At 37.8% G+C, this 14,852-nt stretch overlaps 1 protein-coding gene across 1 annotated transcript; it reads right to left on the bottom strand.

Moving 5' to 3' along the window:
- Positions 1–99: 99 nt before the first annotated feature.
- Positions 100–13,496, bottom strand: LOC108672529 (putative tricarboxylate transport protein, mitochondrial). The gene is made up of 6 exons (XM_018160216.2): positions 13,339–13,496; positions 5,464–5,677; positions 4,975–5,198; positions 3,844–3,987; positions 2,669–2,819; positions 100–2,239 (listed from the first exon to the last, which is right to left on the bottom strand). Exons 1-6 carry the CDS (start codon positions 13,448–13,450, stop codon positions 2,131–2,133), a joined length of 954 nt encoding a protein of 317 aa, XP_018015705.1. The 5' UTR covers positions 13,451–13,496; the 3' UTR covers positions 100–2,130.
- Positions 13,497–14,852: the final 1,356 nt, after the last annotated feature.

The raw sequence follows: 14,852 nt of genomic DNA, 5'->3' as shown, positions 1-14,852 counted from the left end.
TCTGAGGTCATCAAAGGACCTAATCAATACTTATAATCACGAAATTTCAGTAAATATTTTATGTTTCGCCAATTTTATGTGCAAGTGATCAAAACCCACTTTTGAAATACTGAATATGTTTATTCATTCCTCTACGTGCATACAAAATATATATACAAAATGTAATCCTTCAAATATATTATCTATTTTCTACATGACACTAGCTTTCAGTAACAAAGCTTACATTGCCGGTTAAATTACAGAAAATAGAATTCGCATAAAATACATTGTAAACGTGCACGCTATTTGGGCTTCCATCTCTAGCCATGACACAGAAGTTTCCTCCAATACTCTAAGCCTATAAATGCAGGCCTAAATAAAATCATGTCCGGAATGTGAAGCATAACAAAACGCGACACACATCCCATGCTCTACAACGAGTACGGTATCTCCAGACACAACCGGACTCTTGAGTAATGTAGGCAAGATAATGTTTACAATGGCAGAATATAGAAGGCTTCTGAAGTCCTGCAATTAACAATAGGCACCAGGCACATCTTCGCAAACTAAATGCCAGGCCCTGCACTAATAAAAAAGTGAAGAAAATGTACATAAAAATAAGGAGAAACCGAATATTTTAGCTACCCTAACAGTTCAGGCCATAAAATAAATTCAATACCACAGAAAGCGAATTGTGCAAAATTTTCCGGTAACTTTGACACCTTCTCTTAGAATAATGATGCCTATCAATGGTCATAAATGCTTTTTGCTGACTTGTACATCACGCTGGTTATACACGATAATCTTAGAAAAGCGAAGTCCGGAGAAGACGTTCCAAAGATAAGCTACGTGTGAGTCTTTAAAAACAGTCAAGAAATTGTCAACGTGAATGCTGCAGAAAATGTGGTAATAAATCTGTCTGGCTTTGTAAAGCCGTTGTAAAAACCATACAAGTCATCGTACCATATGTGCTTCACATATACCCTGGACATTGATTGCTTGCATTCAGAACAAAGTGATAGCAACAACTACCATGTCGTGGGAATTGCCTCAAACTTCATTAAAGCTCTGGAGAAATTGGCAGCATTTCTAGCTTTCGTGATACGGTGCATTAATTCTGATATTTCTCATGCATTGGTTCTTCAATATTATACAATAGTGTGATAATATCATATTAGGAATCCATCCGAGCTCAAAAATACGTTGGAAGAATAGTCATCTTGTGGCTAAGTGGAAGAGCTAGAGAGCGTTCAATGGACAATGCAGCTTTTAATCCCTGAGAAACTGGTCTCGGAAAATCTTTTCATTCAATACTCGCGTGGATCATCGCAAAGAACATCAGAGGTAACCAACAAAATCAATTAAAAAATGTCTCCAAAAACTAAAGAAATTCTTGCGCATTCATCATATTAAAAAAAAGTAACATCAAGAATGAGGTCGCAGCTACAGTGAAAGTTGGAGATAAACATATTCGAAAAAACGTGCTATCAGCTTTGGAATACCAGCAAAAAGTAGTATCGTCAGCAATTCGCTGATGTCTTCATAAAAGTTGGCCGATTAACGTGGAACGTTATCCTACTATTAAAGGCATTAATTACACAAATAATTTGAGCAAAAATCAAAATTACAACTAAAAGATAAGCTAAGACCAAGGACGCCAGCTGACGATATCAAATTACATCGATATTTTTAGCCGAAGAACGAAGTAATTTAATGAACTTAAGCCTCAAACTATTTAACCGTTCCATTAACAACAGATTATAAACTAAGCGTTTAAAATGATCAAACTGTTTCATTACTCAAGACCAAACTAGCACCCATTTTAATTATTTTAGTAACAATATATGATATGATATAGTAATTGCAACAGCTCTAGGGTTGTCATCATACATTATTTCCTAGCATGATAAGTGAACTGATCAGCAACCAATGCACTGGCACATCATGGATTCCTGTCTAGGACGATGACAGCTGCATGAAAAATATTGTCGAAATATGGCACGTATCATTCATCACGAATATAGGATTCAGTGCAGCAGGTATTGGAATGTTACATAGGAAATGCATGGTAATGTTCACTTGATCAGTTCACATCGAGTTGACTTGGTCCTGCATAAGAATAATACACAGCCACTAGGAAGGCTCCACGCTCTACTTCCAGACAGTGTTGAAGAGGTCCATGAAGGAGTCGTAGATCATGAAGGTTATCGCTACGTCCAGACAAACTCTGCTCAGTCGCGGCACGGTGCCTTTGTAGAACCTGCGATCAAATGCATGTATTAGTTCTGGTTAATTGTATCTCCATGCACATATGGAGTCGTGACACTATAAATCCCACGCGCTTCTGAGCTTCATAGGTGACAGTTTCATAGTTGAGCATTCAAACCTGAACAAAAAATTGAACAGTCAAAGGGAAGGAGAGCAGTAAACTCAATTGCTATGATGATCCTTCTCATATGGGGTGATTAGTCGCACTGAATAAATCAAGTCTTAACCATTAACCGTCGTCAATGCAACTCGCTTCTACCTGCCTGGTTACCAGATTTGAGACATAAACCCTTGTCCGACTCCTTCATATTACAACGTTATAAGTAATCTAGCCGTGTGTGAGCAGTCCGAAAAAGGTTAAACAAACAGCTACAGATATAAACATAGTACTGAAGGTAAGATAAAGGTGAGCACGACTCACGCTCTTGGTCCCTCATTCTTCCATATTTGTACGGCGCAGTCGAGCGTGTTCTTGTACTTGCTCGCCTCGAGGCCCTGCATGCGGGTCTTCACGACGTCCACGGGCGTGTTGCCGTACACCGACGCCGCCCCCGCCAGCCCGCCGAACATTCCTGCCCAACAGAAGATTTTAATAATTTTTGATGCATGAACAAAAAGGCTTCAAAGGGGCTCGTCAACAGCACCAGCCAGCCCGTCAAATATTCTTGTCCACCAAAGGCTATTATACTTCGTACTGCATAATACAATGCTACTCGTATTCCACAACCGCCATGCCAGCGAACATTTTGGTCCAGCAAGCTGTTAGAAATTACGACTACCTACAACACGAACTTAATTTTACTGCTCATTTTTAACTCAGCCTATTCACCGTATATTACTGCCCAACAGGAGTCTTGAATTTTAACTACACACACTTTATTAGTCATTTCCCTCGTCAGTCTGACTCATGAATACTATGATAGTGTTAACGAGCTTTCATAAACTTTATTTGAATATGAGTTATTTATCAAACATTTTCTTAGTAAATATTAGACATACTAGAGATCCTTCCTTTAGCCTACTAGTACTCGTACCAAACCGATGTTAATATAATTTAAAAGCATGAAAGCTGCCAAGAAAATTCACAGTAATTTTATTGGAAACGTTTTGAAGACCAGCTACATCATACGTTCAGAAATCAAAAGAAACAAAAAAAATCAAATCAAAAGAATGACCAGTTCGTTGTGCTGAATTTGCGCTTTTAATGAAATTAAGGCGAATTTAATAGGAATTTTCTTATATTTCAAATTATGGATTCATTTGTAATCTAAGCAAACTAATGAAATAAATTCAGGTTAAAAGTTGAAGAAAATAATGCAAGTTATCAGCTGCCGTACCATCAGAATTTGATTAGTACAAGTAGAGGCCGATTCCTCGTCTGTAATATGAGCTTTCTGCCTGAACACCCGTCAGTGATTAACTGACGGAGTTTCGAACAGATGATAAACGGTCACAGATGTCCACTAAACGCTCCATTTCCACTCCAATATGGTTTCCGCGCAAGGTGACTAGGTACTATTTTAGCATGGAAAATTTCCCCGTGATTAATATTAATGCACGATGAGCGAAGGTCGTGCACTCATATCCAGTACTGACCCACAACGAGCTTGGGAACCTTCTTGTCAGGGTCGCCTCCTCTGTACCAATCCTTCAAGGTCTCCATCACGTAGAAGCGGATCGCCTGGTTGCTGCCCTGCTTTATGATGGTCGCCGTCACCCCCTGGTAAACTCCCCGAAAACCTGAGAATTTAACAGCAATATTTATTAATATTGAAACGTGTGAAACGAAATCATTTTGGAAATTCAACGATCATGAACGATACATGAAGCAAGACTGTCCGATAATTTTGGCACGGAAATAAACCTACAGCAAAGAAAACTATGAACGACAGTTGCTCAAGCAAAACATCCCATCGATCAACAATTAACACAAATCTTAACTATATATGAAGTTCTTCCCAACTTTCTTCTAAATACTATTCGTTCAATTTCAAGTTAGTTAGTTAGTTTAGTGACCCTATGATTACTAGCGCTTCAGCTGCTAAGCTATCTCGCGCCGAATGTCACGTTGGGCATTATGGGCTAAGAACATATTGCATCACATGTATTCAGCGTTGACCAGATCATATACAGTCGAACATGTTTATTGCTCTCAGGTACTCTACGAGGCGGTCAACATTATAGCTACCGTGTTCTGGTTGGGCCAAAATACTTTTTAGGTGTGTGTCGGGGTCGTTTTGGCTTAGATGGGGGAAAAATTGCCGTCGGGCCACACCAAATGATGGGCACTCACAGAGGACGTGGATTATGGTCTGGGGCACTAAGCAATCCATGCAATAAGGTGCAGGCGTGCGTTCCATAAGATGGCCATGAGTGATTCTTGAGTGTCCAGTGCGGAGGCGGGTGAGGCATAGTTCAATTTCAAAATTATAACCAATTTCCAAGCTGTTTGAACATGCCGCACATACAACAAAATAACAACATGATTTAATAACTACACACATTTTATTTCTGTATAGTTATTAACACATATTAAAAGTGTAGTTCACGAAATGTTGCAACTTGAATACTGGTAACGTCTCAATTCAATGACATTTTAATTATGCCTCAGAGCAAAAACAATTCCAAGATGGATAAGCATTTGAATTTTAATTTTCGTTTTATTTCTGAAAACTCGCTCAGTGAGGACGACACAATAAACATTATTAAACAACCCAGTCCCCGCACCGCTCTCCTTGATGATGCACGAGACGCCGTGAGCGAACCCCCTGAACCTGGGGTTGGCCGACCGCTGGTCGTTAATAAACTTGACTTTGACGGTCTCCATGGGCGTGACTGCGAGGATGGCCTCCGATACTCCGGCGCCCAGGCCGCACAACAGTCGCTTGCTCGCCGTCAGGTTACCTGAGGCGTCCACGTTGCGCTTCTTCAGCTCCTCGAACGCCCCGAATCTAACCAATTAAATTCGTTAGATTAAGTTAAATTAATCGAATTGAATTAATCGAGGGAGAGGTCGCTATGCTTTCATCACCCATTATTATAGTGAGAAAACTATAATTAAGGATTTTTAAAGTTTTTATCTACTGAAAAACAGAAGTATAAGACAATAAATTAATAAACAATGCAGATAATTTAATTTAGAGAGACAATGTTTTGTATTTATCACTAGCAGCCAAAATAACTATAAATAAACTAATCATTTATTTTTGCTATTACCTGACTGCACTTTTAGGTATAGACCCATAAAGCAGCACAGAAAGACCTCTATAGAGTCCTCGCACGCCGTTGGTTTTGACAGTTTTCTTGACGCAGTCGACGATGCCATCGTATTTCTTGGCCGCCGTGCCGCTCTTCTCGTCCAGCTGCAGCTGAGTCTTCACGTACTCAGTGGGGAATGTGATGCAGATCTCGATCCCACCCGTGATGCCGCCTGTACAATAAGAGGTGTATACCCGTTAATGCAGGGATTAATGCCAGCAAATAATGTCCATATTGAAGTGAATTAACTAGAAGGATTCACTGTTGAAACGAGTTCTATACCCGTTAATGCAGGGATTAATACCAGCAAATGATGTCCATAGGGAAGTGGATTCACTGTTGAAACGAGTTCTGAGTCGAGTAACAACTCAAAGAAAAATAATATACCCTTGACAATAACTTCGGCAAATTAACGACTGGGCGGAAATTGGCACATTTAGCGACTGTTTACATATAATACTATAGAATCTCTGAAAGCAATCACTTATTATAACAAACAATTTTCATGACAACCAATCATTTTAGCAATTACTTTTCCCAAGGGCATTTCGATTGTTGCCCGAAAGAATGATTTCGGCCGTATACAATCGACATTAATGGACCAAACTAAGACTCTAGAGTATGCGATGCATTGACTATTACTGACAACCACGTTTGATGCACACACTAGAAAAAGTTCGTGTGCCTGAGCCTTTTTTATCCGAAGATAATTGTGATATATAATAATCTAAGCAACACTCGACCAAAAAAAATCAATCGGTCTCGCAATAGATTTAGAAATAGGCACATCACGAAAAGATTTCATACTTCTCTCAGTGAAAGATTATCAATAGTAAAATAAATTTATAATACGCCAATTTTTTAGATCCCCTGTAACCGAAGATCCGTGTAGAGACTCGAACTTTACGCAATTCTTGAGGTAAGGTGCGCCGAAGATGATTTCCAAACTATGGTTGGCAGCGAGAGCCAGGAGTAAACGGAATTCGTCACATTATCTACACGCCAATTGTGGGCTTTTGAAGCCATGTGATAAGGGCCATTTGATAGCAAACGCATGTGTTCGATTGGAAATACGGCGTTTAAACTAAATAATTAGGAGTCCAACACCTGGCAGATTTCAGACACAATAAAGATACTGAGTACACGGGTTCATGCTGCGTTTTTTTTATTAATGCCGACAAAAATGTTAAACTAGATATATAATTTATTCAGAGCAGAAATTGATTATGTTTGCGAGTTATGAGCAAATGCAAGAGCAGCGTAGATTTCTGTCGTTTCATCCATTTCTTTAGCAGAATTTTGGATCAGCTTGCTTCAATGAGCTCACCGGTGGAGGGGCGACCTGCCTATATCGACGTCTTGGAGACGGAGGGCGACGAAGGTGGCGCATCGAAGTGGGACCGTGGACAAGAACTTCTTAAATTTTACATAAGGACAAAAAGTGTAGACTCCTCCTCAGGAAGTTGAATTGTTACACGCAGCAGTGTAGGCAATGAGCAATTGGCTGGCAGAGCCACCGGTGAACGCGCAGGGCAGGAGCAGAGAAGAGCGGGGCAGCGCTCGGCAGGTGTGGGCGGGCAGAAGAAGTCAGTATTGATCCCAGGCGCGGTCGATGTCACCTCGACAAGCGTGCCCAGGGTACCAACACGCCCTCTCAGGCACCCCTTTCATGAGCGACGTTATGTACCCCAGAACCAAACTTGAGGTACAAGTGACATATTACTCCATCGTTCATTATTCGGAGAGAACGAATCTAGGTAAAAAGTAAGTGTAACCGTTACATGTACACGAATTATAAATTTTTACGAAAAAATAATTATTTAAATCACAGCTTAAACCGAACATCAATGCTTTTTCATCTGACCTCTTCTAATGTACGGACAGTTGAAGTATATCAACAAATACTAATGCTCGATTTCCCCGTTGTGCTGGGAATATAAGAATTCAAGACCGACATTAAAGTATCAATTTAAGCATCCTATCCAAAATGGAATACCAGTAGTCAATTGAGAAGCTACTGAGAATCACTTTAACATCAACGACAAAGATTAATTTGAAATTGAAATCAATACTTTAGACCCCGTTACTTAAGTATCCGAACGAACATTTTCTGTGAACGACTCAATAGCATGAGCACTCACTACCACCTTCATCAGCATCTTCGTTAGTTAATTAACATTACGAGACCAAAATGCTCATACTGCATGTATTCATTTTTAAATCGATCGACCGACAGCCACACCAAATTTCCCAAGCAGCTTCGCATAAGCCGAGCAAATGAAGGAAAATACGCGTCTAAAGCGCACGTTCTGAAGACCTCACACATTTGACAATATCAATTTGTTCAGCGTTTAAGTCAGGCTACTTTTGGACCGTGTGTCTCGCGCACGATCGCCGGAAAAAAATTACTCGATGTTTGACTGGGTGATTCATAATTTCTACAGGCACGACACCATCTACCAAAGGATTTTCGACAAACATTGACTTATACTTCGAGTTATTAAAGGCAGAATCACAGATCTTGGAGGCAGCATTAGGTTGCGTTTCTTGGTACCTATTTGAGCTCTAAGCAGGATTAGAAGTCGAGGGATACCGTGAATGTAAACAGGTGCCAAAGACCATATAAAACACCTATACACGCTGTCGTAAATCACCCACCTTCGCATAACAAAAACTACGAAATGAAACGAAAAACGTGCTTATACACAGCCTGTGGCTCAATACAAAGACGTAGACTAACTGGGCACAATGAAAAAAATGTAGACAGTCTGGGCTCAATAAAAAAAATGCAGACAGTCTGGGCTCAAAAAAAAAATTACACTGTCTGGGCTCAATAATTCTCAGCTTTGGCACTGTTTTTTTTCTCAACTGCACAAGGTTCTAGACACTGATTTGTACGCAAGGCGAGCAAGGACCTACTGACCTTTACTGTTAGCTGGTAAATTAGCGAATAGGGCACTAGCAATGTCGATCACAATATTGACTACAGGAAGCGTTAGTCCGCCCAGAATGCTGTTCAGTGAACGACAAAACAATTTTAGCAAGTCAGAATTTCTAGACACGATTCCCCAGAAGCTGTCAGGACTGGTCAAGTGGCTTCGAGAGTTGAGATAACGGCGGACTAGAAACAGGTTTCAAGGTTGCTAGGGTAACCCTGAAGGAACACCCTCAAATTAAACTAAATTAAATTACCAGACGGTCAGACAACAAGATAATACTTTACATCTTCAACTATAACTAGGCACATTATGGAATAATCAAAACTTTCAGCCCACGATTATATTCATGAGCCAACAGAACGCAAAACTCAGTGAGATATGGCAGAAGAATCCAAGTACAACTAAAATACACTAAAAAATAATTTCTTTCGCTTATGTGAACAAGGTGTCAAATAGGTCTACGAATGAATGATAACAGTAAATTCCTACTGGTTTCACTTTGTGATAGGTCAAATATGATACTCGTACAATACGTAGCATGTAACTAGTACCGTACCTAAAATAGAATTTTTTACAATAAATCAATCTAAATCAAGTTAAATTGCAATCCACTGTGAATAAATAATAATTAAAGAATGAAAATGAAACGCGCCACATTCTAAGCGTGAGCATGTTGCGTCAAAAACAATAACGCGCACTCCATAATTGTGTCAGGAAAAATGCGGTAGGAGGCCATAAACGCAATACGAGAGCTGCCTGCTAATGACAGGACAAACAAGCGGTTGCCTCGAGACGAGTCACTGCCATTACCGGATAGACACAACGTCAACACGTAGCGTTAACTACAACAAACACAAGAGATGAAGTATAACATAACACTGCCATTAACGGACTGGAATACGACACTAGATAATAGCGTCGTGAACGGAAGAATAGATGTCAGGCCAGTTGACTTTTTTATTGGCGATTGAGGACTGCAACCAATGGGACAATCGAACGGATATCACGCAATTTCTGTGTCATTTTGGAACAAGAATCTATTCATCTCCGTTGCGAATGAATGTCTATATTTCAAATAAAAATACCGCCCGCACCGATTGCATGACAGCGGCGAAAGATTTACCTAGAGGGAGTTCGGTTAGAAAAATAAGACCTAGGGCCTACGTCACAAATTTTCATCAGACGTTTGTTTGTAATTACCCAATATCCACTATGGGTCGTCCTCTCTTGGCCGCGCACAAAATTTATCAGACGAACAACTTATCTCGCAGCCTTATCTATGGCGGTAATGGGTTTGTTATGTAACACTCCTTGGTTAGACGAAATACGCTTCAGGCAAGTTTCGCCGTACGTTAGGCAAAAAGGAAGAACGGAAAGGTCTCGTAACTAGAAAAAGTTCACGATCAAAACGACTATATACAGCCGCAACGATAGCATCGACTTGCAAGTTTGGTTTAATCGAAAATAATCATAATATTTCTAGTAACATTTCCTTAAATGCATTTCCTAAACATAACACCTTAATCAATAGATTTTTCGGTTTGATTTTGACAAAGGATAAAACATTTCACCAGACATCCAGAGCAGAAGATTTACAACGCTCCTCGACGATAACAACTTTTGAGCTCCATTGCTGAGAGAACCAGTGAAGCGATTCAAAAACACAACTGTAATCAAGTTAGCTCTAGACGTAACACGTAATAGAGCTTGTAGATAAACAAAGTATTCAGTACCAATATTAAAGGAATGTAAAAAAATTAGTGTCTTCACCTGGAACAAAGAAATTTGTTCTACGTTGAAAAATTGAGTGCATCATTCGATTTCTCCTGGAACAACAAAAAAAATCTGTTCTACATTGAACAATTGAGTGCATCATTCCATTGAGCAACAGGAGTGGTCAGCAGCAAAAGACGACACTAAGATCAAGCAGTCAGTCATCACTCAATAAGTCAAGTCTCGGTGATAAGAGAAGCTTATCAGTGTCCCTGTGATTGCATAACAATGGCGAGGTTTGATGCAGAACAAGACTCTTTGAATTAGGCTCTAGAAAAGCTTCAAAATAGACATGTATAATACTGGCGTTCAAAAATAATGTTATCCATAAAGGCAAGGAAGGTTACTCATCTTGAGCGCATCTGTATGTAATTCATATTTATTAAAAATTCATATATACCTTTAATAACATGAGCTTTGATATGACAAAACATCCAAACTTAGCAAAAATAGTAACAATGAAAATAAAAATTCTGATAAGCTGTATTTGTAACTGGCACAAATTTTTAAACAAAAATGCACCTACATATGAACAGGAAAATGCAGACAATTTTTCAGTATGGGTAACATTAAAAAAAAAAACTTTTAATTCAGGACAGAAAAAAGCAATTCCCCAGAGTAATACATATGGACAGAGAGCTAAAGGGAATGCAGTGAGAAGTTGTATTTCACAGCCAGGAATTTAATTTCCACAGGAATTCCAGCATTAGTGCCATAAACATGAATGCTTTATGTCATCCATTGTCACTCTTAAATACCTGTAACCTGGCTATGGTCTTTGAAATTCACACTTCTAAATTTTTTAATCATTGATGAAGGTATTAATCGAGCAATACTTATCCACTTTTATCAATAAAGTTAAATACTTTTATTTTCCTAATAACTTTTGTTAGACCATTGCAAATAATCAAACTCCATCAAATGGGAGTTAAGTAAATGTTCTAGAATTTGCATTCAGACAACAAGTTTCCCAAGACCAACACAATCATGTCAGTGAAAGAATCAACTGTAGGCTTGATTCAGTAAATAAATTATCCATTAAGAGACAAGAAAATGTTATTCTTAAACTTAACTCAACTTTTTAACTTGACCTTTTCTTCAGTCCAAACTATTACATCTGTGAAAAGCAATAATAGAATCATTTATTTGAAAATTAAACTTGAAAATTAATGCAGGGATTGTGGTAATTGTCAAGTTCTTTAAGATCAGAGCACAGTTCAGAAAACAAAAGGTATTCCAAAATAAAATGTGCCAATAATATGAAACATACAGACAAGATGGAACATAAAAAATATAGACTAGAATAAACCAATCATTACCAATGTATTTCAATAAACATAGCTTACCAAAATAAGCAATACACATAATAGGTATTGAAAAGCATGGCACATATTTTACACTCAAAGTATGAACTTGGAGTAAAAATATTAGTATAATAGCATCTCAAAGAAGAAGCAAAACAAGTACCTAGTTGAGTACTATATTATACATTATATAAAATAGGATGTTCATGTCAAATATATTTTGTTGGAGTTTCAATTTCTTTGATTTGAGAATTCAATATTTGTATTTTGATATACAAGTCAAAGATGATTAATAATACATAAAAGAAAAATTATTTTGTCAATGTTAATATAATTTTGGAGCAGTTGCTGGCAAAATGTTTTGAAAGCAATTGCTAACTTATATTACATTTATGTTGAAAATATCAACCTTAAGACAAGTTGAATGATGCTAGACAATTTTACATTTAAACCTTCCTATTGATATGTACTACTAAGATGATAAGCAAAATCATTAATGGTGGTTAGTCTGATTCATCAATATAAAAAGATTAATTGAACTTATGAATGCAAAATTCAATTGATTTTACAATAAATGCTGTTATGAAGTTACTGGCATCAAAAAATTCATGTTAGCCAATAAAATTAGCCTTAATATATATGACAGTAGCTAATAAGAAAAAGGCTAGTTCTAAAACATACAATAAATTCTTGGGTTTCTCTTGACTCTTGAGAAAAAATTTTTTTTACTAGCATACTAGGCTACAATCCAATCCACTACGTACATAATGTGCTTTTGAAAGATAATTGTTAACTCATGCTTAGCAAGCACTTATGAGTGGTAGACTGTAGAGCAATACAATTATTTACTATGTAGATCCATGATAAATTCTTCCTATTAGCATCACAAATATCAAATTTCAAATTTGTGTCATTAGTATTACTGCTACTGGAAGCATGCAACCTTATACATTGCTTCTTTTTTGCTTCTAGCCTAATAGTCCAATTCTATCTCACAAATTATTTCTATAAATCTATTCATACCCTAAGGCTAAGCTGTCTCTAAACAGACTTAATTGTTATTTAATTTGCCCAAAGCCTGCACAATTTTACATTTTCTAGTATAATAATTACTAAATCTCAATGAATTATGAATAGGGAAGTTTTACTTTTCTACAAATCTTAGCTCCAAAATTGTTTATTAATTTATTAATTAAAGCATTTCAGTGTCTTATAACTTGAGCTTGAGCCATGCATGTAGAATTATTCTAAAATCCTTGACCAGGATTATACAAACAAATGATTTGACAAATCAGCATAAATTTTCAAGCTTGAATCCCCAAGGCCCAATTTGCTTATCATCTGGATTGCTGGTAAAACTTAAAAGTAGAGAAAATACCATGCATGAGCTGACAGTGACAGTACTGTAAATGTGACAGTGAGGCAATGAAATGATATGACTATATGAGATCTGAATAGTGCCGAGTGCGGTAACGGGAGTCGGGAAGTGACATCCACACGATAGCGATGTCCAAACCAATTTCTTTACTTTGGTATTGACGACAGAAATTCTGCAGCATAATCATTTTAACGATAATGGTGACTGATACCCATCTCTTCTTAAGCATGATATAAACATAAAGTGTTGGCATGAAACTCAGTGATATGTAAGTCAGTAACAGTAAGTGTATTCGGGTAATAGGCTGTTCCGTAGGGCAACTGGCAAGCGAGGTCACTAGATCCGATCGTCCGTCTCAAGTTCATACACAGCGCGAAAATTTTGCAACCACTTTCACCGAAAGACTGAATTAACATTTATTCATTCACGACAAACTCGCCTGCAATGATTCCCTTCAGTCCTTTGTTTCCACTTCCGGTAGCAGATGCAGCACCACCGGAATAGCCCATCCAAGGCCTTCCAAAAGGACTCTTGAAAGGCGGGGAGCTCATTGTGGAAGGAGAAGGGAAAAAATAACACAACCGTACCACGCGGTGGCTAGTCAGCTACTGATTGAAAATTACATAAAAAATGATCAAATCTGAGTTGGTGAATACGCAACATATAAATTAAAAAGTCTAGTGAAGTACCTCAATTCCTTTTTTACATACGCCTCAAGCGCTGTTGAAGCGAATAAGTTGCTACCGAAATTGAAGAACAGTTCTGTCCTAGAGGCTAATGTCAGAATCAATATATCTAATACGCAGCATCAGAAGAAATATTTGATAATGACTGCCGTAACCGTTGTCAGAACTCCATTTTACTCAGAATTTATTAAGAAACCCTATTCATCCATGTTATTGTTGAAAGTATGATAGTTTCGGGCTACCTTATGACTGCTTTAAAATTAGATTTAAGAACATTTCATCAATTTAAAGGATTTAGGCAATAAATTGTGAAATTTTGTCCTCTATAGTAAGAAAAATATTAATTTAGTCGTTCCATATAGATCAGAATCATCATTTACTTTGAGTATCAAGTTGATATTAATGACTTTTGTTTTAATTTTTTTTTTATTTCAGTAGGACATTATCAGTAAAGTGCTCCGCGAATTAGGTGTCGCGGCTGAAGATGTATTCCGGCTGATAATCGCTCGTTTCACAAATGCAAAAACGGCGGAGACTTGGAGGAAGAGTTAGGTTCGTTGTGAAATTTCCACAGGTGAACGCAGAATTTTTTGTCGCTAGTTGACTTGAGTGTGTAAATTGGCTTTATCAAGTATTTAAGGTTATAAATTGTTGTGAAATATATGTGACACAAGTCACACAACTCACACAAGCAATTCTGGAACTGAACAAGTTAGTTCTTGCCTTTCCTCTTGCTCTTGGAAGCTGCTGTTGGAGACTTGGAGTACTGTCTAGCATCTTGGTGTCAGCAACTGGCTCAAGTAAGTTTGTGTAACTGATGAATAAACCAATTTAGGTCATATTGAATTGATATTATCAATACAGGCTTTAACTACTCTTTAGACCCAATGCCTTTGGTTTGAGCTGCCAGAGCTGGATTGTGCACATTGGAAATTTGGACTTCTTACCAATCAAGTCAGGAAAAGATCTACTCTGTGAGCCGCATAGTGACAAACCAGAGAGTTTTTAGAATCAGTTCATTTTTAATTTCCTCATTTACCCAAGATTTAAACCAATTTCTCAAGTATGATAATGCTGGTATCCAGGATACTTTACTGGTCTACTTATAGGACTCAAAAATGAACTTGAGGGAGAGTCTAAAAAACTCTCATTTAAACCAATTTCTTAAGTATGATAATGCTGGTATCCAGGATACTTTACTGGTCTACTTATAGGACTCAAAAATGAACTTGAGGGAGAGTCTAAAAAACTCTCTGCTTTGCCACTA

This window comes from Hyalella azteca, unplaced genomic scaffold (assembly GCF_000764305.2).
Source record: "Hyalella azteca isolate HAZT.00-mixed unplaced genomic scaffold, Hazt_2.0.2 contig5093, whole genome shotgun sequence".
In the NCBI taxonomy this organism is placed as follows: Eukaryota; Metazoa; Arthropoda; class Malacostraca; order Amphipoda; family Hyalellidae; genus Hyalella; species Hyalella azteca.
The sequence above is the reverse complement of the archived record's forward strand: the minus strand, read 5'-3'. Positions and strand labels throughout refer to the sequence as shown.

Bases quoted from the DNA above. Each gene is read 5' to 3' on its own strand.
- LOC108672529 (XM_018160216.2), bottom strand. From the start codon at position 13,450: ATGAGCTCCCCGCCTTTCAAGAGTCCTTTTGGAAGGCCTTGGATGGGC. The intron at 5,678-13,338 runs GCGAGTTTGTCG...CTTATTGTACAG, and splicing joins ACTGAAGGGAATCATTGCAG to GCGGCATCACGGGTGGGATC. The intron at 2,820-3,843 runs GTCAGTACTGGA...TCTGTTGGGCAG, and splicing joins GGTTCCCAAGCTCGTTGTGG to GAATGTTCGGCGGGCTGGCG.